Source organism: Chironomus tepperi, unplaced genomic scaffold (assembly GCF_022539635.2).
Source record: "Chironomus tepperi strain 1889 unplaced genomic scaffold, CSIRO-AGI_Ctep_v1 contig_346, whole genome shotgun sequence".
NCBI classification, from domain to species: Eukaryota; Metazoa; Arthropoda; class Insecta; order Diptera; family Chironomidae; genus Chironomus; species Chironomus tepperi.
In genome coordinates this window covers 737,731-762,912 of record NW_027226468.1, presented here as the reverse complement: position 1 = coordinate 762,912, position 25,182 = coordinate 737,731, and the positions used below count along the sequence as shown (strand labels likewise).

General features: G+C 29.4%; 1 protein-coding gene across 1 annotated transcript; it reads left to right on the top strand.

Moving 5' to 3' along the window:
- Window positions 1-21,362, top strand: LOC139093904 (visual system homeobox 2-like). Its single transcript, XM_070644757.1, has 5 exons — window positions 1-1,103; window positions 12,542-12,586; window positions 20,924-21,008; window positions 21,082-21,149; window positions 21,235-21,362. The coding sequence occupies exons 1-5, from the start codon at window positions 683-685 to the stop codon at window positions 21,360-21,362; spliced, it is 747 nt and encodes a 248-aa protein (XP_070500858.1). The 5' UTR covers window positions 1-682.
- The last annotated feature ends 3,820 nt before the right edge of the window (window positions 21,363-25,182 follow it).

Below are 25,182 nucleotides of genomic sequence, written 5' to 3'. Positions count from 1 at the left end.
CAAAACGGTTCGTACACAAGAAAAAAGAGCGCGCACGGCGGATAGACATACAAGAATATTCGTAATATTCTCAGTTCATAACCAAAAAAAAGGAAAAGTTGTTGTTGGTGTAACAAGAAATAAAAAAAAAAATTTTATCGCTACTAATCCCCTCTGTAGGAAAATAACAAGTCTCAAACATTAATGATTAATGATTGAAAAATTTTTTACACAAGTAGAATAAGGAGAATGTGAATTGTGTGTGCGGTGGTAAATGAAAGCCCATCATCAATCTTGAACAATATTCTGCTCTCCTTGCTCGGGATTATCGGGAGAGATTCTTTCATCAAAATTTTCTATTTCTCCGCATAGTTAAATGTAACATCGGAACGTAAACAACATAATTTTTTATCCATTAAGCATTTAACCAGTTTAATCGCGATATCACACCGCAACTGTTCGGATGCAAATTTACAATTAGTCCCTAAAAAATAGAAAAATTGAAAAAATTCTTGAAATTTAGAAAAAAAAGAAAAAATAAAAATTGTGAAACGTGAAAAAATAAATTTTAAAAAATTCTAAAAAAAAGTGCAACGAAGAAAATTAATTTCCCGACGGAATCTGTGAACATAAAGTTGTGAACTAAGTGAAAATGTGTATGAAAAATAATTAAAAAAATAGACAAAAAAATAAAATTAAAACAATGAATTTAGATTCTTTAATTTCGTCATCAGCAATACGATCTGAAACGATAACGGCTACATTAAATCGACACAATTATCCATCGGCACATCAAACCATGCCACAAAGATCACCGTTTGCTATTCAAGAGCTACTTGGACTCGGTCATAGTGATTCGGGTCGTCAATCGACAAATGGAAGCTCTGGAAATTCTGTTAATTCTCAAATTACAAGTACTTCTAACGGTCCGGTATCAGCTGTAACTCCTTCAATTTATTCACAAACAAATCATGTTGATCATCATCAAATGCAAATGGCTGCATCGAGAATGGCTTATTTTAATGCACATGCAGCTGCTTTTAATGTTGCTGCTGCTTTTTTGCCTCATAATATGTCAGGAGCTGGCGGTGGACCGTTAGCTGGTTTACATCCACAATCGGCTGGTAAGTTGTTAATTAGATTTTAATTAATTATGTTTGTTTTGTGAGACTTTTTTTTTCACAAAAGAGGAAAAGACTTGAAAAAAATTATTATTATAATTGTTGTGAAGTTTGAGGTCAAGGTGTGGGTAGTTGCGAAAATGTTGAGATATTCAGATTTGTGATTTATAAAAATTGAAAAAATTTGAAAAAATGTTTTAAAATTTGAATTTTTAAAATACAATTTTTAAAAAATTATTGTTTAAAATTTTAAAATTTTCAATTGTTTTGAATTTTTTGTTTTAAAAAATATTGATTATAAAATCAAGTTTTAAACATAAAAAAGTAAAATATTTGCAACTTTGGGTTAAACAAGAAAAAGACAGAAAATAATTTAATTTTAAAATAATTCAAGAGTTTAATTTTATTGCTTTTTAAATAGATTTGAACGTATTTTGAATTTCAATACAAAATAGGAAAGTCAATTCAATCATACAATATAGGAAAATATGATTTCAAAAATTAATAAGGATCAGACTCAAATTAAAAATTTAAAAAATTGCATGTTTTAAAAAAAAAAATCAAAATTTGCATCAATAGTTTCAATTTTAATTTGTATTGCAACTTTTAAATTTAAAAGTTTTTTGAAATTTCGATTTTCACTATTTTTGATTAAATAGTTTCTGACCCTGAAATATACAATAATTCACTTTCTAAGTTAAATTTTGAATTTAATAAAACTTTAAATTAATTTTTTTTAAAAATTTTTTTGAATTTTCTGACAAATTTTTTAAAACTAAAAAAAATCAAAATTCAATCAATTTTCAATTTTAAAAGTTATTGTTTTGCTCAACAAATTAAGATTGTTTGAACTAAAATTACAATTATATTTCAACTTACCCAAAATTGATAGCTTAATCTCAACAATCTAGTGATATAATTTCATTTCATAAAGTCACCATCCCTTGCCCTTAAAATTCAACCCGTTCCTGAAAAGCCATCACAAAAAACAACAAAATAAACTGCAGGGATTTAAATTCAACACAATTCTAACAAAATAAACTTAAAACAAAAGCAAATTTCAATAATTAACTGCAAAAATCCCTGACCTCGTTCAAGACTCTTTTCAATAATGCATAAAAAAAGTGTATTCATTAGCTATTTAATTTGGAAGCATGGAACCGATGCAAAAAAAGTTCTATTCATTCAAACCTTTTGTTTTTTACATTGCATTCAATTAGCAAAAGGCGTTTAATAGTGTCTGTATAGGTTCACATATTGTTCAGCGTTCCATCGCTATAAAAACGTCGCAACTAATTAGATGAATGAGAACTGAAAATCCACTTTCGATGCATCTCAAACGAGAGCAAAAAAAAAAAATTATTAAAGCCAGGGACTGAGATTCTGATAGTATGTCGATGGAGACAATTTTTTTTTTGCCATCATTGAATACGACAATGATGATGATGATGACACTTAAAATGTCAAGAACTAATTTTTTCATCCCTTTGTCTTTGCATTTTTCACACTTTTCCTTTCAATGGGGCCTCTTTTCTCATATTTTCTTTTCTCACTTGTGTGTATTATTTTTTTTATGGGTTATGGCTGTGTACTTAGTATTTGGTTTGGAAAAATGGAATTTAATGGAATTCTTTTTTGGGAGTAGAAATGAGAGATGCTTTGACTTGGTGACTTTCTTGTAATCAGAGCTTGAAGTCGACTCGGATTTTATATGGAGTCGAGTCGACTTGAGTTGACTTTTTAGTTCAAAATTCTAGTCAACTTAGGGGCTCTGCTTATAATTTAGAATCGAATAGTCTTGTCTTGCCAAGTAAAGTCTAAACGATTTGTGGGTCATATTTTGAAATAAAGAATCTTACAAAGTGAGATTCGAACTCAAAACCATTCATTTAAGAAGATGGAAATCTGGTTTCATCCATTTGAGTCACTTGAGTAGTCAAATATCTTCTGCTGATTCGGCTTATTACTCAACAATTCATGCATTTTTCACAAAAATAAACACTGTTTAGTTAGCAACAGTTTTGAATATAATTTAAATTTTTTAATTTAAAATTTTAAATTTTAAATTTTCTAATTTTAAAATTTGAAAAATTTAATTTTGAAAATTTGAATGATTAAAAGTTTAGTTATGAAAATTTGAAAAATATTGATAATTTAATTTTGAAAGTTAAAAATTTAAAAAGAAATCAACATTAAAAATTTTTAATTTGAAAAAATAGGATTTAAAAAAATTTCAAATTTTAAAAATTATTTGAAAAAACTTTAAATTTAAACAAAATTAAATAGCCAGAAAAAAGAAATTCAGATCAAGAAATAAATTATTTGAAAACTTAAAAACTATTTTGAATGTTTAAAATCGATTATTCAAAATTAATTATAAATTTTTCAAATACTTTAAATTTATTTTCTTTCACAATAATCAAAAAAATGCGTCTTTGGCATCATAATTCAATGCTATATTGCCATCTTAAAATAGTGTTGGATAAATCCTTTAATATTTCCATTATTGTTGTTAAAAAAATTTATTAGTGGAATTTCTGCGGGTTCATAAACAAAAAATTGGATAGGAATGAAATATAATATGCTATTTAATTAGACATAATAGGGCAATTAATTAATGATTTTACGGTGTTCTGGTCACGAGGTTATGCAAAAGTATTATATTACTCAATTACGTACTCACAATACTCCAACTGAAATTCCTTTAACGCTTTTTTTGTTTATTATTATAATCTACATTCATCTGCGACATACACGCAGAGAAGAAGGAGATGACGACGATGAATAAAAAAGAAAAAAATTATTCATTAGCTCCTTTCACTGCGAAACATTCCAATTGAGAATAAAAGAGAGAGATTTTTTCATTTCAAAAAAAAAAAGCTGCTCAACAGACAAGAATGATGACAAATAAATTAAATTTCGACCCTACAAAAATGCAATAAAAATATTTTAGTGACACAATTGGAAAATTTATTCAAACTCCCAAAAAAATCCGACTTTTTTATTCGGTGGCACTCACCACAAGAGTTAATTGGAAAATTTTTTATGTAGCGTCAATAAAAAGGAATTTTCATGGCAGTATTGATTTTCTGCTCTTTTAAATTAGCACTCACTCTTTCCAACATATTTTTTTTATGTTTATTCATATATTTTTTAAAAAAAATATAAAACAATAGACAATTCATGCGAGGTGTGAAAGCGAGAAATTCCTTCTTTTGTGTAGGCTGTTCGCGGGAAAATTGTGGGGAAGTTTTGATGGTTTTGGCGACAAAATTATAAAAATTTGTTGTTTTCAAATTTGAAATTAAATTTTACCCTGTTCTTAATTTACTCGAGGCTATTAAGCAGAGCTTGAAGTGAACTTTGATTTTGTTTGGAAAAGTTGACTTGAGTCGAATTAATTCCATACAAAATTCAAGTCGATTTTGAGCTCTGATACTAAGAATTAATTATGGAAATATCAACCCTAAATATTCACCCAAATTGAAAGTTTAATGTGAATATGAAATTAGTAAACAATTGATTAATTTCACAATTTTTCACTCAATTAAGACTATTTAAGCAAATTCAATGCTAATTAATCATCAGAAATCTGTAAAAGTAAAACTGGAATTTCAATTTATTCAATTTAAACATCTTAAAACAATAAAATTTTGAGTTTTACAAATCAAAAGTTAAGAAAATTCTTTCAAAAATTTGAAATTCTTGAAAATTTTGTTTAAAATTAAATTGATGCTGATTAAATTGCAGATTGAGCTCACTGCGATCAAATTTAACAAAATTGATGAAGTTTTAATTCAAAAACTAGATTTAAAATTACAATTTTAAAACATTTTCGACAATTTTACAAAAATTTGAAATTTTTAAAAATTAATTGCTGATGACTAAGCAAACTGTGATCAAATTTGAATGGTTAATATTTCATAATTTATAAACCAAAAAACAGTTTAAAATTTACAATTTCAAAACTTTTTCGATGAAACTAAAAATCTTCAAATTTTAAACAACTTTTGAAAATTATTTTCAAATTGTTAAACATCAATTAGATAGATTGTTAACAAAACAAATAAAAGATTTATTGATTTAACACAATAATGAACTAAAAACTAACCAAAAACTAAAACTCCATGTGACATAACCTTGAAATCACCTATATCTCTCTCTCCATCCTCCCTAACTATTCATCCTAATCCATACAATATCATAGCTCCCAAGTATCTACAAACAAGTGTATGAAGGAAGAAAGAATTATAAAAATATGGAAATAATGAAAGCATGAAAACAAAAAAAAAACTCAAACAACAATTTATGCACATGGAAAAGAAAATTACAAATAAAAAAAAAAAGTTCACACATTGCAGATTTGTCTATGAGTGTGAAAATTATGCACGAAGTGAGAATGGCAAAAAAAAGACTTGAGTTCAAAAGATGTGAAAATATAAAGTGTGAAAATGGATTATCAATTGAAAATCATCACACTTTCTCAATTGAAGCTTGAGTCTAATTACGAACGGTGGAATCAAAGACACAAAAAAGTGCCTTTTTATCCACACTAATGTAAAATTCTCTCATCATCACATTAGTGACGTCATTAATTGTGTATTTAAAGCTTAAAAAAGGGGTAAATAAGTGAATTTTTTTTTATTCAGCTATTCATCGCTACTCAACACATTTTTTGAGTAGATTTTGACAATCCAGTCATGATTTAATTTATATTTTCGCATTTTTTAGCACGCTAGTGATGTAAAGTATCAAATATCTTGTTCAAATCTCTTTTTTTAATAATTTTCAAAAAGAGAAAGGAAGAAGAAAATAAAAGAAATTGATGCCTGCATTGTTCAAAACCAAAACTCGATGACAGTCAATGAATGAAGAAATTTCATTTGAAAAAATTGAGGAACATCTGTAGGCGGTTTATTTATTGAATCATGCCACAATGTTTCTAAGAATCTTTTAATTCTTACTTCCGACGGGATTTTTTCTTTAAATGGATTAGGAAAAAAGGATTTAAGGAATTTATGCAAATCCTTCCGTTTAATCCGACGTCATAATTCAGATGTTAATCCCAACAATAAGAACAAATCTCCTTAAAAAGGACGAAAAAAAGTATAAGAAAGAAAATTGTGAATGTTCACTTAAGTGTTAGTGTTTTTGAAATATCTTGTTAAACATAATGTAAACATCTTGTAAGTGCAAAAGAGGGCATCGAGGCAAATACATGGTAGCAAATATGATGTTGAAGAAATAAAAATGAGCTGCCAACAACTGAAACACGTCCCATGTGTACAAGGATATGTCAACAACATTCTTAAGAAAAGAATAAGTGAGAGAAAAAGGAACGAAAGTATTGGGTTGAGAATGGGAATATAAAAAAAATATTTTTCTTGTTTTTTTTTTGCACAACTTTTTTTGTTGGAAATTTCCAGGTAAAATGAGGAAAAAGAAATAGTTTTGAGGTTGTGCTGCATGAAAAGTCTTACGCTAACAATAGATGGAATGAAAGAGCTGTAAAAAGGCTGTAAATTCAATATTGAGGCTGCGATATTGTGGTTGTTGATATTCGTATCCTATTATTATCGCATTTTTTCATTTCCTACACAATTTTTTTAATGTGTTAAATATTCTGTCTTTTTTTGTGATATTTTATTGAAGGAATGGGAATCTGGGGAAAATTATTAATTTTCAAAATTTTCAAATTTTAAAGCTTTGTTCAAAATTGAAACTTTATGTAAAAATTCAAATTTGAACTATTTTTAAAAATTCAAATCTTAAAGATTTTGATAATTCAAATTTGAAAACTCAAAATTGAAGATTTTGAACAATTTTTCAAAATTCAAATTTGAACAATTTTTAATGATTCAAATATGAACAATTTTAGAAGATTCAATTTTGAACAACTTTTGAAGATTCAAATTTGAGCAATTTTGATGATTCAAATTTGAATATTTTTTGAAAATTCAAATTTGAAAAATTTTTGAAGCTTCAAATTTGAACAATTTTTGATGATACAAATTTGAAAATTTTGAAAGTTCAAATTTGAAGATTATAAAGATTTTGAAAATTCAAATTCGAAGAAATTTGAAAATTCAAATTTAAACAATTTTTGAAGATTCAAATTTTAACTGTTTTTCAAAATTCAAAATTTAAGCATGAACAACAGTTGAAATTTCAAAAGTTTTCAAAAATTCATAATTTTTTGGCAAAAAAGTTGAAAACATTTCCATCATCTTGTAATGCAATCCAAGTAATTTCACAGAATATATCTGCGAAACCTTATCTTCAAAACCTTTTAAATCTTTCTTCTTTTTTTAAGAAAATAAGAAAGCAAAAAAAATTATTGATTGCCCATATAGTTTTGCCTTATTTTTTATTGGTGGTGTTCTATTTCAAATCATTCTTAACTCAATTGTCAATACAAAAGAAAGTTGAATACGAGAAATTTAACAAGGAAGACGAAATTCGATAAGGATCAATTCATACAAGCATCTATCTATTCTATTCAGCATGTACATATGTATGTACAGCCACAAGACGTAAATCGAGCATTTATATTCCAAAGAACAACAAAAAAAAAGTCTTGAAAAACTTTTTTTTTCGATTGTCAGTAACGCAAATTGGTCAGATTGAAAGAGAGTTGGTACCGGATATGGTCAATTCCAAATCACTTTTCCTTTCCTACTAAAACTGTTCAATTCAAAATATGAATAAATATTTCCAAGTCAGCATGTCCATCATAAATCTGTCATAAATTATGACGAGCTACATTTTCAACAGAAATAACAATTTTTTTGACTAATTTATGGACGCGTCTATGCCATGAGATTTTGAATGAATGCACATTTTATTCTAATTGCCATTCTTACACATTGTCAAACTGACCGCTGAGTGTGTAATTTACATTTTGTGTGTTAATTGGCAGGGGTGGTTAGATATTGTTGATTTGAAATGCTTTAAATTGGTATTTGGGGGTCGTTTGAATATTGCGGGACGTGAAAGTTGTCGATGTAGAGCCGAGTCATGCAAAGGTCATTCAAAGATGCAGAATTGGTCAGTTAGTCGTGGCTTTTTGGGTTTATTGGGATGTTAGAAATGTGAAAACGGATCATTTAAAGCTTTTTTATTCAAGGAACTTCCAAGAGATCAGTTTCGTGCTCTTGGAATCTTCTAAATTTTGAAAAAGATCCAGATTGCTTGCTTATTAAGCATATTGACTCATGAATCCTATTTGAAACCTTACTAGAACAAGTTACTAGAGAAAAAATACATTTAACCACAACATAGCTCGAGTGAGACTCGAACCCACGCTCTGTTAATTACATATCAAGTGTTCTTAATTATCTAACTTACTGAGCTACTAGGGGTTGGCAGAGAGTGTAGCAAAATGCTGACTTAAACTATTATTTCTCTATACAACTCTCATTGAACAGTTTTTATCGTTGTTTTGAACCCAAGACACAAAATCCAATACTTCTCCCTAGTAACAGCGTCCCATACTATCAAATCAACTCTTCCAGCCTAACTAATGAGGTCAAACGTTAGAATCACAGAACAAAGTACTTGAAAACCCCAAGAACTAAGCAAAAAATCCACTACAAATTGTTATATTGCCTGACACAATAATTGCTATCTTGAAACTAATTATAGCTCTTTAAAATCCCTAATAATTCACACTATTTAATCAAATTATCGTTCATGTTGTAAGTTTTACATCCAATGCGAGATTATTGAACGAATAACAAGCTACGACCTTGAACAAAAAACTTAAATTATAGATTCATAAATAGTCTAATTATGTCAAATGATTAACTAATTGCTATAATTGGCTATTGATGGTAATTTGAGATGATTATTTATGCTGATATGAGCATCGTCACTATCATGTATTGTTGATAGCATCTTTTCGGTCGCGAATGGGTTAAATGAGCAAGAAATAATTTTTCCCAAAAAACTGAAACTATTTTTCTCACATGAGGTTTATCAAAGCATGAAGCTCAATGAGCACTTATTAGTGTATCATGATTTGAGCTATAATTCATAACAATCATCACTCAAACATAATAAAGTCACTTTTTTTATTGAAAATAATTGTTAGTCTTTTATGAGAATTAGTAAGATCTATGGGATTATTATGAAAGATCTAAAAGCCACTTCACAATGAAATGAAAGTAAAATGTTGGATATATCCACAAAATTATACAATTCTTCATGCCATTCAAATGAACAATAACAGCTATTTGATATAAAAAAAAATTATGATGATGGTATGTGTTGATGTCTATGTTATTTACTCAAATTACCTTTATATGATGAGTTAATTGAATAATCAATGAGTAATAAATTGGGCTCGATCAGATAATTTTGAATGTTACACATTTTTTTTGTAGCATTTCCAGATAATTTAATGAATAATGAGAATTGGGTTTGTCAACACCCAATTTTTTTGTCATGTAGACGAGGCTTAGAGACGTGATGAAATATGGTTCGATATTTTATGAGACTAGGCATTTTGAATAAAATTATATTGATTGAATTAATGAGAGATTTTGAGTGGCTGAATGTTGTAATTTTGGAATATTTTGAAGATTTTGTTAAGACTTGAAGCTTGAAAATGCATTAAACCTACATAAAATACATATTTAACAAGATTAATATGCGTTTTTGAAGATTTCAAAATTTTAAACTTTCAACGGTTTTCAAAAATTCAAATTTTTACTGTTTTCATAAATTGAAAATAAATTTTTCAAAAATTTAAAGTTCAACAGATTTCAAAAATTCAAATTTTAAAATGTTTCAAAAATTCAAAATTTAGCTGTTTTCAAATATTCAAACTTTACGATCATCAAAAATTTAAACATTGTCTGTTTTTAAGAATCTAAAATCAAAAGTTTTGAAATTTAAAGTTTTTATAGTCTTTCAATAATTCAAAAACAAAAGATTTCTCAAATTAACACTTTTTCAAAATATCAAAATTCAAAGTTTTTAAAATTTCAAAATTAAAAGTTTTCAAAAATTCAAATTCAAAAGTGTTTTGAAAATGCAAAGCTTACAAATTTTCAAAAATTCAAATTTAAGAGTTTTCAAAATTTTCAAAGTTTAATGACTTTCAAAATCTCCAATTCAAATGTTTTCTAAATTTAGCATTTTTTAAAATATTTAAAATTTAACATATTTCAAAAACCTAAAAAATTTGTTTGCTTTCAAAAATTCAAAATTCGTTGTTTTTCAAAATTTGAAAATTCAATGTTTTTCAAAAAGTTCAATGTTTTTCAAATTTTCAAAATCCCGCGTTTTTTTAGAATTTCAAAATTCAAACTTTTTTAAAAACTCAAAATTAAAATTTAAGTTTTCAAAAACTCGAAAATGTTGACTCTAATTTCTAAAAGCAGTCAAACATATTCAAAATCTAAAGAGTCGTTGCTGTAACAATTGAATAGAAATACTTCCAATCCTCAAAAGGTTCATTCATATTAAATTTAAATATCATCTAAAGTAGCAATTTTGTTGAACCCTTTTATGGTTTAATTTAACTTACATGAATAAAATACATCCAAAACATTTTGTATGTCAGACAAACGACCAAAAAAAAAAAGGAATTTGAAGGTTGGGTTTTATTTTGCCAACATCTAAATGATGCTGTTAAAATGATCCATAATAATAATAATCATCTCTTCTTTTATTATTGCTTATGTTGTATGAATTGATGTTGTGTTATTTGAGCATCCTTTCAACTTTCTACCTTCTGCATCTTTTCTTTCACTTCTGTTGCTGAACAATAACAATAAAAAAAAAATGTGCTGTATTTACGATTTTAACAAGAAACTTAAAAAAAGAAGTACAAAAGGGATAATCCTCAAATAAAAACCCTTTTTTTCTCACCTTGCCCTTTTTATCAGGAAGCACTTATCAAGCACACCTACATTGATTCCCATTCTAAACCACATTTTTTTACAGTCTATTGTTAAATAGTTAAGAGATTAGTGACAACAAACAGGCTATTATCCATACAATGAGATTATCCTTAATACTTACATGACGTTAATCGTTACTTTACAGTCCACAAGACAAATTTGAGCAGCAATTAAGTTGATACGAAAATTATTACAAACTAGAGACGTACCTGACAGATGTCTTTAATTCAATCCATAAAGGAAGCAATAAATAGCGATAAAGATCAATAAATTTTGTTATTTTTTTTTACTTCTTCCTTTATTCTTCCTTCATGTAAGTGAAGTGCTTGTCAAATTGACACTTTACTGGGAAAATTGATGTCAATAAAGAAGTGATGTTTATGTCATTGCAATTTATATTCTCATTGATGATGTGAGAAAAATTTGTGATGAGACTGGGCTTGGGGAATTGGTGGTGGTGATGGGGAGATTGGGGGGATTTACCTGGATGGTGTAATTGAGTGGGTAGAGGAAAATTTCTATTGATGAAGACATTTTGGTTCAAATCTGACTTTTGATGCAGAAGCTTTTTTCAAAATTGACTATTGACGCAAAAGTTTTGCTTCAAAATTGAACATTGACGCAGAAGTTTTGCTTCAAAATTGACTATTTATGCTAAAGTTTTGCTTCAAAATTTCAATTGACGCAAACATTTTGGTTCAAATTGGAATATTGACGCAAAAGTTTTGCTTCAAAATTGATTATTGATGCAGAAGTTTTGCTTCAAAACCAATGTTGGCAAACAAGAGGTTATGTCGTTAAACTCGAAAAATTTTAAATGTTCCGAGTTCGATTATTTTGTATGCTAATGTAAACAATAAAATTTGTAAAATATTGCAAAATTTCAATCAAAAAATTTCAAACAAATATAAAAAGATACATTATTTTCTAGCTTTAGTTAGCTAGATTAGCATATAATAAAGCATTTACTATGCTTCTGTACTAACTAAACTCATTTAAAAGTAGAAAATTTTGCAAATCAAATTTTTACAAATTTTAGCCATTTTCTGTCGTGGTGTTAGTGTTTACAAAAAATTCAAATTTTTGACCGTTAAAAACTTTATGCAAACTTAAATAAACTGTTTCCAGTGTCTACAAAACTACTACAATTAATAACACAACACTTCTTAACCGTTTTTAATGATTTGTGTGAAAAATTACAGCTGTAAATTAAGAATTTTAACAAAAATTTTTGTAACGGTTTTAAAATATTCAAATATATTCGAATAATTGGTACTCCTAATTTAGGAGTTCGAAAAATTGGTACTCCTAAAATTTCTGTTTGCCAGCATTGGCTTCAAAATTTCAATCAAAACAGAAGTTTTGCATCATTTTCAACGCTTTGACTCAAAACTACCATAAACTAAACTAACCTGCCATCCATTACATCCCTTCCTAACATTCTAACACACATGAGACTCCTCTAAATGATAATCCATAGCCATGTAACATTTACTAAATAGAAAATTTTTCTTTTCATCTTTCTCATTGCAGGTTTTCCACAACTAAAAACATCATTTGGAAGTGCAAACATACCATGTAAGGAAATGCAATTTACTATTAAATTATGGGGTATAGGAATGGGGAGCCACTATTTCCTGACAAATATAATTGAATTTTCCTTTAATGAATACGATTATGCTACTTTAAACTCAATATTTTCTCAATTCAATATGACACGTCAAACGGAAAATATTGGAAAGGAATTGACTTCGCCATCATGAAAATGAAAATAATTTAGTTCCAATAAAGCCATTCAAAAAAATTCTTTTATGACATACATGTCAATAATAATCATAATCAAATAAATCAATTATGAAGACATGCCATTCATGTCATCATTGGACATACGATGAAAATTGGTATTAAATTGACAATTAACAGTCAGTCACATACACAATTATCTAAATCGATCACATGTTGAATGGACACAAACAAAAAAAAACTCGCAGCATCAGCATCAATGTGTAGGAACAAAATATAAAAATTGAGAGAGAATATCATTAAAATCATCAAGCATGTTTATGAACGCACACATTGATATGTCACCATGGTTACCTTTCATTAAGTCTTTATATTCAACCCCTCTGTTCTCTCTGCCGTCTGTACATCATCTCATATTCTCCCTATTTTTTTTGACTACTTTTTTGTGTGTTGATGAACAAAAAAATGCGCTTTAAATTCAGTTCCTTCTTCCCATTCACGATGAATACAAAAAGAAATCACATAACAAGTAATAAAGAGCGCGCATTAGAGAGAAAAATTGACATGACTGTGTGCTGCATGCACTCTTTTTTCCAAAATGGCGAATTGCACCTCGTCCCTTTGATATAATAATCTTCTTTATTCTTCGTCTTCTTCTTCTGACATGACTGAATGATGAGAGAAATGAATGAACAGAATATTCAGTCTCAGTTCATTGCCATTCAAGCGTGAGTGCATAGTTCCATAACAATATAATTAACTTGTTGTGCATTTTCTATGTAACATTGAGTCAATAAATGCTGCTTTTTTTTGCAAATATTCTCTGTGATGCTTACAATGTGCTGATGATGATGACGACGATGACGTGAAAAAAATGTAAGAAGAAATGAGAGATAAAAAGGAACTCGATGGATACATAGAAGTAAATGAAAAAGTGGATTGGAATAAATTGTAATGTTGGGTTGATGCTGTTGCTGGGATGATGATGATGAAAGGATAATTGCAGATTATAATAAAAAAAGGAAATTGAAGATATTTGCTTACTATTAAATTGAATCAGCTGGATGATTGTTCTCTTTTTTATGGCACAAGATGAACAAAAATTGAAGTTTTTTAATGCTTGGTGGGTTTATTGTGTCGTTGACTGCTTGTTGTCGAGGTTTGGATACTGGAATTACTCTTAAATAGCCTTAGATTGATAATTTTATGTCTTTTCCTTTATATTTGCTATTTTCACTGTTTTACACATCATGATATGTAAAAATTCAAATTGAAATTAACCGTTAATAATTCTCAATCTTATCCACATCTGTATCAACAAATAGTACGTGCAGTCTACATAAATAAACAACAAAAACTGCATCGGAATTAAAATTATCTTCTTATTTCCATTTATTTTACACTTTCTGATCTCTTTAAAGTTGTCTATTTAACCAACAAACATTTAATGACTTTATTTCTCCTCATTTAAAGTTGCTACAAGTGTTTAAAACATTTTTACAGCACAGCAAACAAAAACTAGGTAGCGGCTATTCTCCAAACAAGAGAAACTGAAGTGCAAACAACAAAATGTGCATCTAACTGGCTATTTACTTGATCTACATTTGTCAAAAGTTTTTTGTTGTTTTTCCAGTTGTTATTGTAGTTAGTTAACTATATGCAGCTACCTATAAAGATACCCATATTATATACCATTTATTTACACGGTAATCAATAAATTAATGCAAACAACAATTCAGCGTAGCGACTGAATGGATATAAGAAGAATTAATAAGCGAAGAAACTGTCGATAGGAATTATTATAGTTAAAACATCTTACGAAACTGTTTATTGTTTACGCAAATGTTTGAATGACAATCGAATGACTAGTTAATGATCATTTGCTTTGAATTGTATGTCATTGAGTTGAAAATGAAACAATTTTAGTGATTTAGATTTTAACGGACTTTTGTAATTTGAATTTTTCATAGTTGCAAACCCTTTCTGCTAACATTTCATTTTTAATCAATTTTCGCACAGAAAACACGTGAAATATTTCAATAAGTGATTTTAACTAAATTAATCTACAATTCCGGTCCTAAAATTGCAAAAACAGCACAAAAAGAAGAAAATAAGCAATTATCAAACAATAACAGCAATTATAGTCAGTGATTTCCAATTAAAATCTCAAATTTCAATCAATTTTCAATGACAAATAGCCTTGTGCCATTAAAGAAGCATAAAACTTGAAATTTAATACAATTTGTGTTTGAGATAGATTGGATATGATAAAGTATCTGCTTCCTTTAGAGCAAATATCGCAAAATTATCTCAAAAATTTATCAAATTACCCACAAAAAAAAGTTAATTTTCATTAGAAATATTTCCTTAATTGACAAATGTCATATGGTCGGTCGACTACAGCAGCAACAACAACAAAATCACACAACCATATTTTGTGCTCCATTCAGCTCAACAAATAGAGACACTCACACAAATGAAGAAATAAATGGCAATTAAAAATCTTCTTTGGAGATGGAAAGAGAAAAAAAAAAGAACGGCAAATGTGGCTGCCAAAAAAAAATCGATATAGATTCTTTGCGTAGTTGTTGTTGTTGTTCCTACTCCATGGATTTTGCCTCTCTTTCTCATATTCTTTAGAAACACAAGACAAAGCAAGGCACAACAACAACGATAATTAATTATCAATTTTTTTTGGTGCTCAGTCAGCGGGTGACTTCTTTTTTTGTGGGAGGTAGTTACACATACAGCAACAAAAAAAAGTTGTTAGCAATTTACAGTAATTGAATTTTCGTCCCTTTTTTTAAAATGCTTTAAAAGAGACTTTTTTTTAAAAATGGAATTACTGTCGATAAGAGTCAATCCAACAAAGAAGCGATAAAAATTTTCCAATTACGCACATTTTTTGTGTAATCGCATTTTACGTTCTGTTGTTTCTGTTTCTGTATGGATGACACAAAACCTCTTTTTATTTCCATTTTTTGGATTGCAACCTAATTTTACAGATGATATTACGCCCTACGGTGTATTTCCTCAACTGTGGCAATTCTAAAAGTGGATTGTTGAATGGCACTTACTCATACAGACGCAGACTGTATACTTTTTTTTTGAGTAGCAATTTTTTCTGCGAATGGTTTTCGAGGAACGAGATTTGGAAAGCGACACAAAAGACATCCACTTGAAATTGATAATTAAATTGGTATTTATCGTTTCCCCTCCTCAACAGGCATGATAAAATGAAACAAGCGTGGTTGGGCTTTGTAAGCAGATTATCGGAATTGGTCTTTTTTCGTGTTATTGGGAAATGTTATTAGGAATGAAGTTTCGAATTGAGGATTAATCATTTCTGGGGATATTTTTTGGTGCTTTTGTGAAATTAGTCATGAAGGGATTTTGAGGTTGGTAGACATGAAAATAGTTTTTGTTTTGAGAATAATAGGAAGTTTTAGGATGGTGTATCAGAAATAATTCAAAAATTTTGCATCCTTTTTTGCTTCAATAGATGCAAAAATGTAAAATTTTCTTACAGTTTTTCGAATTATTATGAAAAGAAATTTGAGAAGTTTGCATCAAAAGACGCCAAAATTGGTAATTTTTCAATTATTTGCATCAAAAGATGCAAAATTTAGTTTTATATAACAATTTTTTGCATCTTTTATGCAACTTATTTGCATCAAAAGATGCAATAGCAGAAGTTTTCACAAATTTCTGAAAATTTTGGAAAATCAACAATTTTTCAAATTTTTTTTGCATCTTCTCTTGCATCAAAAGATGCGAAAAAATTGAAATTTCTATTAAATACAATATTTCTTCAGATTAGCTGACCAACAAAAAACATTCAATGTTAATTCAATGCAATTCCAAAGAACATAAGCATAAACCATCATCAACAACCTCATAACCTTGAAATCGACTAAGAACAAACTTTAAGTCCACAACAAAAAATAAATTTTACCTTTCATATAACATTGTCAACACATGAAACCATATAGAGGCATTTAAATGTCCCCAAAACGCCCATTAATCTACATTTATTGCCGCATGTTTGATTAAATTGCCAATTACAATAAATTTTCAACTTTCCCTTTTTGCCTTTTGTGCACAAAAAAAAGAGGCCCTGTATATGCATGCAATATTCAGCACATTTCTCCCATACTTTATCGAGGTATTTTCAGTAGAGTTAATTCAATTAAAGTCAAAAAATGGTCATTTATTGTGGATGGACAACAAAAAAAAAAATGCTTCCGTGGAGGGGTGAAAGGAAGAAATGAAGCGAAAATTTTAGGGACCAGAAAATGCCCATTGTCCATAAAATGCACATGAGTAGAAAATGAGGAACTAAACAATCAGACATGATATCGATTACAATAAACAGGGCATGTAAATATACCTAAAATTAAATTACATATGTGTAGGATCTATTCTATTATCGATTTTGTTTACGGTAAATTTCATTTCAATTAATTTGAAAAAAAAAAAGTTGTTTGCCTTTGCCTTACTATTGTAAATGAATTAATATGAAATCATTATGCGATGGAATTTCATTATTAGTTTTATATTACACATTTTCATTTTCGTTTATTATTATTATATTTTATATACGATTGCTTTACAGCAAAAAGCCTTTAATTAATGAAAAATTGCCTTAATATTCCCAATCCAAAATGGCTGCATCTCCCCCACTCTTAATTCTCCCCAAAAAAAGCAGCTCATAATGTCGCTCGTAAGTAAATAATGAGCAGCAATAAAAGGAAGTAAAATAAAAATATATGTGTGCAGATGAAGAAAAAGTTCCGCGTGCGTAAATTTCAATTGAATTAAATTTTTACTCCTCTTTCCAACTTTTTTCCTCGAAAATGAGCTTCAAGAGTTTTCCAAGTGCGACACAAAAAATTATTTTTATTTTTACGATTCAATTACATTTTTGTCGTGTTTTTTGAGAGGGGTTTTGTAGCTTTGGATGTGTGTTGTTGGTTTGTCTAACTGTCTAATACTCGATTATGAGGTAGATTCGCACCTAATGCTTCACATGAAACAGTGAACATCACATACTTAAAGGGTTACTTACTTCGTTAATCACACTTATCAGCTATGATGCTTGCTTTCTCTCAGTTGACGTCTAAAACTGCCTTTATCGCTGACTGCCCTTTGTCAATTATCAATACCCAATGATTCACTGTCTCTGTCAACATCCACTCGCTAAGAGCTCTTTGGACATCATCATCTCGGTGCCATGAGTGCCACTTCGTACCTTACCTTCAGTATGGCAATGAAGTATTTCCATAGCAAACACGGTGTGCTGTTCGGGATGAACTCTATTTCAATGTATGCAGAAACACATCTAATATTGCAGATCATACTTCTTTGGTCGTACAGATCAATTGCTATCCATAGTCTCCCTGATTTGGCACCTATAGTTGCTTCTATTCCTGACTTCCATCTCCCAATTTCCAATACCAAGTGCAATACTATTTCTGATCACACATCACATGGCACTCAAAAAAAGCGCCTATTCAACACAGATACCCATATTCTCACCCAACTTCCAACATATACACATCCACGTATGATGGCGCAATAATTTTTATTATTCAATTTCGCAAATGCGAGCTGAAAACTGCGACACTCGAAAAAAAATTTCTTTAAATGCCAATTAAATTTTACGAATGAACATTTTTCAACCCCTTGTGTGCCTTAAAAAAGTTGAGTAAGACTTTAATGTACTTGTCTGAGTTAGTTTTACAGAAAACAAGTATGTAAAACTAAACTTTCTGTGTGTGTAACAATGAAATTTAACAGCAGTAGTCTGTCAGTCATCAGCAGGTTTCCATTCAATGTTATAATTGAATTTTAATGGCCTTCTTTTTGAATGTCGATGACTTTTTTTATCCAGTAGTAGAACATAATGAGCTTCCTCCCACTTGTAAGGAAGCATGGAGACAGAATGAAAAAATTGGCAGTAGAGTAAATTAATTTTGAATAATAAAAGTGACTAGCAAGAAAGATGGCTGTGAATTAGCCATTCGGAGAAAGCACTTATGCTACATTAACTTAATTGAAAAATGATGCTATCTAGCACTTCCATTTCCACTTGTGTTATCACTGTTAAAGACTTGAAAGTCATTATCGTCCTTAAATCTTGCTTTATGCAGCAAATTGGGTGTTTCTGAGTTGAAAATTTTGAAGCTTAATCTTCCACTTTTGATGAATGGAAGCTGTTTGGTAGATTGTTTATGATGATATCCTTAATATAACTCATTTATGGCTGTAAATGAATAAGAATTTTTAATATTTTTAGTGATTTCGAGAAATTTCTTTAAAATTTACAAAAATTATTGATTTTTATAAGTTTTTGGAAGCAATGAACTCGATACTTACATTTAAAATGATCTAAGCAAGTTCCTAAGTCAAAAAATCTTCAAATCAACAGTCAGAATCAGCTTCTAATAATTAAATTATAGGAATTTGTCTAATAATTAATTTAAAGCACTTTTCAATGTTTACTATTCAACAAAGGGCAATCAACTACAATAGCAATTTTCAATTCAAAATCAATTTATCCGTTACTTTGTTCGGGAAACACAAAATTTGATCGCAAAGCCTACTTTATTCGCAAAATTCCCCTAATTTTAGCAAATAAAACTTTTAAAGAAATAATTTTCATAACATGATGAAATGTTTTAAATCTGCGAATCTAAGAAATTTATTTAAATACTTCAATTTGGATCAATATCTCAATCTACATAACGATGAATGGAATTTAAGACGATGAGATGGAAGAAGATGATGGAAAAATTTCCTCCCTCTGTTTTGCAAGAAGAACATCCAGGGATGTAAGCACAAGTTTCATCAAAACAAATCCATTAAAGATTCATGAATTTTATCAGCCCTGACTGAATGTAAAAACAGCAAGTGAATAAAAAGTATTAAAAATACGCGGAATAAATATAAGCAGCAAGATGGAAGTGGAATTTTTCATGCCGACATCTCGAATTCATATTTTATCATAAATAGGAAAATTGCCAATTTGAACGTTATTATCTATGCTCGAGTGAAGCTTTTTTTTTGAGATATATAATTTTTTTTTCATTTCTCAACATCACTGCCAATCTACGGCATTGCGAAAAAAAATTGTTGACGGAAATTTAAATAGGAAACTTTGCCTCATATTTTTGTCGCAAGCTCTCGCATGCCATTCCATAAATCCATCCGTACATTGAAGATTTATTTTTATTGCCTTCTCCGCGTTCCAACGATCCAGCAATTGGAAGTGGGAAATAAGCATGTAGCAAACAACACCCAAAGTAACTTTACGGCACATCCTTTGCCTTTTTATGATTGAAAAATATTTTTATTAGATATGATTGATGGTACATTGGAGACACAACTTTATGTCTTTCCATCTCGATGAACACATTTTGATGCTGATCATGTCTATGCATCAGCATCGCGACTTGATGGATATAAATGCAAATTGCCATCCATATCTCTGATAAAGTCAGTGTATCTTTAAATGCAATAGGAAAGACTCAATGTATTGAATAGGAAATCGAGATAATATGCTAATCGGGATGCGACATTTTTTCTCTATCTATCTATCAATAATATTCTCGAAACGATGCAATTGCCAATTGAAATGAAATGAGAAAGAGAAATCGAATAATCGATAAATAGATAAATAAGCAAGCTATTTCAGTTATTTGAAATGCTGATTTTGTGAATGATTCAGTGGTTTGAGGAATTATGTGGAGGAATGGGATGGGGATTGTATATTGAATTTAATTTGTGGAAGTATTTCAATTTGAGATGTTGAAGATTTTTGTGAGATTTTGTTGGTTTTTTAACGGATATTTCAGATTTAAACTTTTTGACTTTCGTAAAAAGTTCAAATTTAGAATTTTCGTTAAATTTTGACTCAAAATTCTAATTTTGAATTTAATTCAAGTTCTCATTTCAGGTAAAATTTCAAAATTTAAATTTCCGTTAAAAATTCAAATTAAAATTTTCCGTTCAAAATTTAAGTTCAAATTCTCGATTAAAAAGTCAAATTTAAAATAACCGTTAAAAATTCAATTTTCCTTTCAAAATTCAACTTTGAATTGACCATTTAACAAAACATTTCATTAAAACTTTGTTAATTAAAATATTAATCCCTTTTATTTCCCATTTCAGCACAGCCAATAGACCCAAGCAAAGAGTTTACAGTCGATGGAATTAATGGATTTAGCAAAAAGAAGAAAAAGAAGAGACGCCACAGGTAAAAAATACAAAAAAAAAATTTTCCTCTCATTCATCCACCAATTTCCGCATTTTTTCCATCATAATTTCAGTCGAACAATTTTCACAAGCTATCAATTAGATGAACTTGAAAAGGCATTTAAAGAGGCTCATTATCCAGGTAATGATTTAATGAACACTTCTAATTATATTCAGTAACATTAATTATCTAATTTCATCGTTAAATCTCTCATTATTTTTTTCAGACGTTTATGCCCGCGAAATGTTATCTTTAAAGACAGATCTACCCGAAGATAGGATACAAGTGAGTTGCATAATTTTTTATCTATCTTATTTTAAAGGCGTCAGCCATAATTATTTAATTGTCAATTAGAATGAAAAGAGAAAAACAAAATTAAAAAGCAATTTTCTTCGAAAAAAAAAAGCGCTGACTGATGTTTCCAACATAAAAATGTGACAGATTTTCATTCTATTGTCTTCATAGATATGTAGACATTGGGTCGTTTACTTTTTGACGTCGATGAGTTTTGTTTGGGGGTTTTTGGACTGTAAAGTGTAGTCTGTAGATGTTTATAAAGCAACTAACCTCATTTTACAATTTTAACGGATTATTCTGATTTAAAAATTGAATGTGGTGAATTTGTTGAGGTAAATTTAAGGGACAGGATTATTCAGATTCAAAAATTGAATGTGGTGAAATTGTTAAAGTGAATTTCAGGGACACGATCAGTTTTTATACAATTTTCATGAAAATAACGAAACATTTTACAATTTAAATTCTAACGGATTTATCAAGTTCAAGAACTAAATATGGTGAATTTGTTGAGGTGAATTTGAAGGACTCGATCAGTTTTTGTTTACATTTTTCATCAAAACATTGAAACAAAATCAAATTAATCAAGTTATCAATGATTCAATAAAATAAACAAAGATAATTCATGTACATCACTTAAGTTCATCCCAAAACTCAAACCTAGCAATGAAGAGAATTTTTTAAAAACAAAAGAATCCGATAAAAATAAGAAGAAGCAGAATAGACAGAAAGAAAATGAATGAAGAGTGTATGTGAAGAAGTCTGTCACATTTGTCTTGTTTGAAATGAGTGAAACTCGATATGTTGTACGTACATAAGGTTTTATTCTGTTCATATATGTACATAGAGTTGAAATATGCAGGTGAATTTGCCAATTAAACAATAAAATCAAGACAATAAGCAAGCTGAGTAAATACTTAAGTTTGAATTGAAATGCGAGATCCAGAAAAGGTTTGGTTGCTTTGTTTATCAGCATCAAAGTGCGAAAAATTAGTCCTCACACCATTGAATATGCCATAAAAAATAGGCCAACAAACTAAAAGAAGATCAAATATCACATAATGTGCGAAAAATCAAAAAACTTTGTTCCTTTTTGCCACTTTTTTTTTTGTTCCTGCAAATTAATGAAATAATAAAATTATTAGTTGTTTTTTTTTCCCTGAGAGCTTGTTATGCTGTCAATCAACAGCAGAAACGGCACTTAGCTATGTGAAAAAAATTAAAATAATTGAGAATTTTTTGCTGCTGTTGCTGCTGCCTCTCATGAGTCACGCCATTGTCGCGATTTTAATTAAAAAAATATATATTTCTATACGTTGCTTTTGTCAGTGCAAAAATGCCAGTGGACAATATAGGAATTTTATTTGAATTGTGTCCTCACTCTTGTTTTAATTAATTTAAAAAAAATGGACCACGAACTATCCAACCAATAGCAACAAAACATTTTTATTTTCTAATGATTTTGATTCATTTTCGGTGGAATTTTAATTAAAATTTGTTGAAATAGAGCATGAAAATTAGAAATTTTTTATAAATGCTCATCCTACACTATTTTTGTGTATTGTTTTTTGTGGTCTAATGATGTAATTTGATTTTATTATTCATCGGAAAGTAAATTTGATTTTGGTTATATCCAACACACAAAAAAATACTAAATTTTATTCCATTTTATGATGATCTGATATATGTCCATAGCTACGGATGTATTGAATAATGAGTTCTGATTAAAATTATTTGTTAGTCTCCATTTGATTGGAATTTTGTTTGTTAGTTGTGATATCATGTGATGTAAATAGAAATTAACCACTGTTTTGTTAGAAAATGCTTAATTGAGATAGGAACAATTTAGTTTTGATCAATATTGATGAACTTTAATTGGTGAATTGATTGAATTCAGCTGCATAGCAACAAATTGAGTCAGCTGAATTAGAATTGTTGGGTAAACTGAATTGCAATAGCTGAATTTAGCTTTTATTCAGCTAAATTAGCTGAACTACAATAAAAATAAACTGAATATCATAGTAAGCTAAATTGCAATAATTAAATCTTCTGAAATACAATTTCTGAGTAAGCTGAATCTGTTAAATTCAGCTAAGCTTCAATTGCTTACTCAGCTAACATACAAAAGCTGAATTTCCATAACTGCATCAGCTAACTTAGAATTGCATTGAATCAAATGAATTTCAAAAGCTTAATCAGCTGAACTACTTAACTGGATCTACTTATACTTACCTAATTTATACCATTTTACTTAGGTTAATAGGGCTAAGGAACAATAGCTTAGTGTTGCGCAGTATAAGCTTAGTTCATTTAAATCTCAATTTGACCTGATTAACTGGATGTTGGTAAATCCAACAAACATTCAATTTTGATCATTCATTCAACTTCAATCTTGTTCAATTCCTCCCACATTCATAGCACATAAAAGAATTAAAATGATAAAAGCAACAAACGAATCAAAACTCGTGACATCGACTGACATCGTCGACATTCCAAAGTTCTTTCAATTAACACTTTCATCTCTCTTTCTCCATTATCATGTTAACATACATGTGCTGCATGTATATATAGAAAAATAAAAATGTCACAAAAGTAGCTCGGAAATGAATTCGAAAATGAAAAAATAAAGAATATCTTTTATATAAAATTGTTACATCAAACGTGCGAGCAGCTTTGAAAGACGTGAAACTTTTTTTTTTCAATTTTCCACTTCCAACAGTTGTAAAAAAAGGATTTTTTAATTATCTTGTTATTCGCTCATCCGCCCTTAATTTTATGTCCTCACAAGCACAACTTTTCCATTAGCTCAGAATCCTGTTGTGTATGAGAGATGCTTTACTGTTTCGAATAGCCATTCTCTATATAAAATTGCATCAGATAAAGGAATGGTAGTGGTGGGCAATCTATTATATTTTATGGCACAACTTGGAGGGATGGCTCAATTGAAATCTGGATGTAAGCTATACGGTTCATTGCATGAGCTGTGATATGGCATCAGTGGCTTAAATGGTAGAGCGTTGGCCTTACGTGCCAAAGATCTTGGGTCCAATCCCAGGTCATGTCTAACTTTCGAAGCTCTTTTTCCATTTCATCTGTCTAGTTACGAAGTTCGGTCCGTGAAGTTTTGAGGTATTTGGCACATAATGTGTCGCCACTGCTAAGTATACAAGGATATACTTGGATGACTTTTCTTACGAAATCTAGCGCGCACGAATTGCAACTGGGTACATTGTAGGGTAAATCATGTCCTGTGACTTGACGTACTCGTGTCTTTGCAATGTACAGAGCTTGCCCGTTATAAACTGTAGGTCTAAAGGATGTGGTACAACAAATTGTGTCTCCTACTCATTATACCACTGTATTAGTTTGTCGCGGTACACTAGTTGGCCTACCACTGCTCATATGTGCTACCATAAATGTCTGAAAATGTTCGGAATCGTATGCCGTGTGCGTCAGTCAAGGCTGACCATGGCCAAAGAGTGCCATGAAAAATAAAAGATTGCTCATCACTGCATTATCGCGCCGCACCACGTAGCTTACCCACCATTGAGATAAACACAAGAACGATAAAAATTTTTACTGTAAGCATTTTTCGTTCCTCTGCCATAAAAGTGGAAGTATCGTGTGTATAGGGTGTAAACATCTCCTCATTTCAGTGATAACGAATGGCAGAGAAAAAAATGCGCATGTGGATGTGCTCCCCTCATACTTCTGTGTACGAAAAAAAAATTCCTAACGAACCAATTTCATCATTAAGATCATTGAAAATGAAGGAGGAAGAAGAAGAAGAAGACGGAAAAAATGGAATTTTCGAATGTTGCTATATCGTGCTTATATTGGCAGTAGGAGAGGAAAATTTTGATAAAAAGATGGAGTGAAG

Coding starts and splice junctions, on each gene's coding strand:
- LOC139093904 (XM_070644757.1), top strand. CDS start 683: ATGAATTTAGATTCTTTAATTTCGTCATCAGCAATACGATCTGAAACG. Junction 12,587..20,923: donor TGGAAGTGCAAACATACCAT/GTAAGGAAATGC, acceptor TTCCCATTTCAG/CACAGCCAATAGACCCAAGC. Junction 21,009..21,081: donor AAAAAGAAGAGACGCCACAG/GTAAAAAATACA, acceptor TCATAATTTCAG/TCGAACAATTTTCACAAGCT.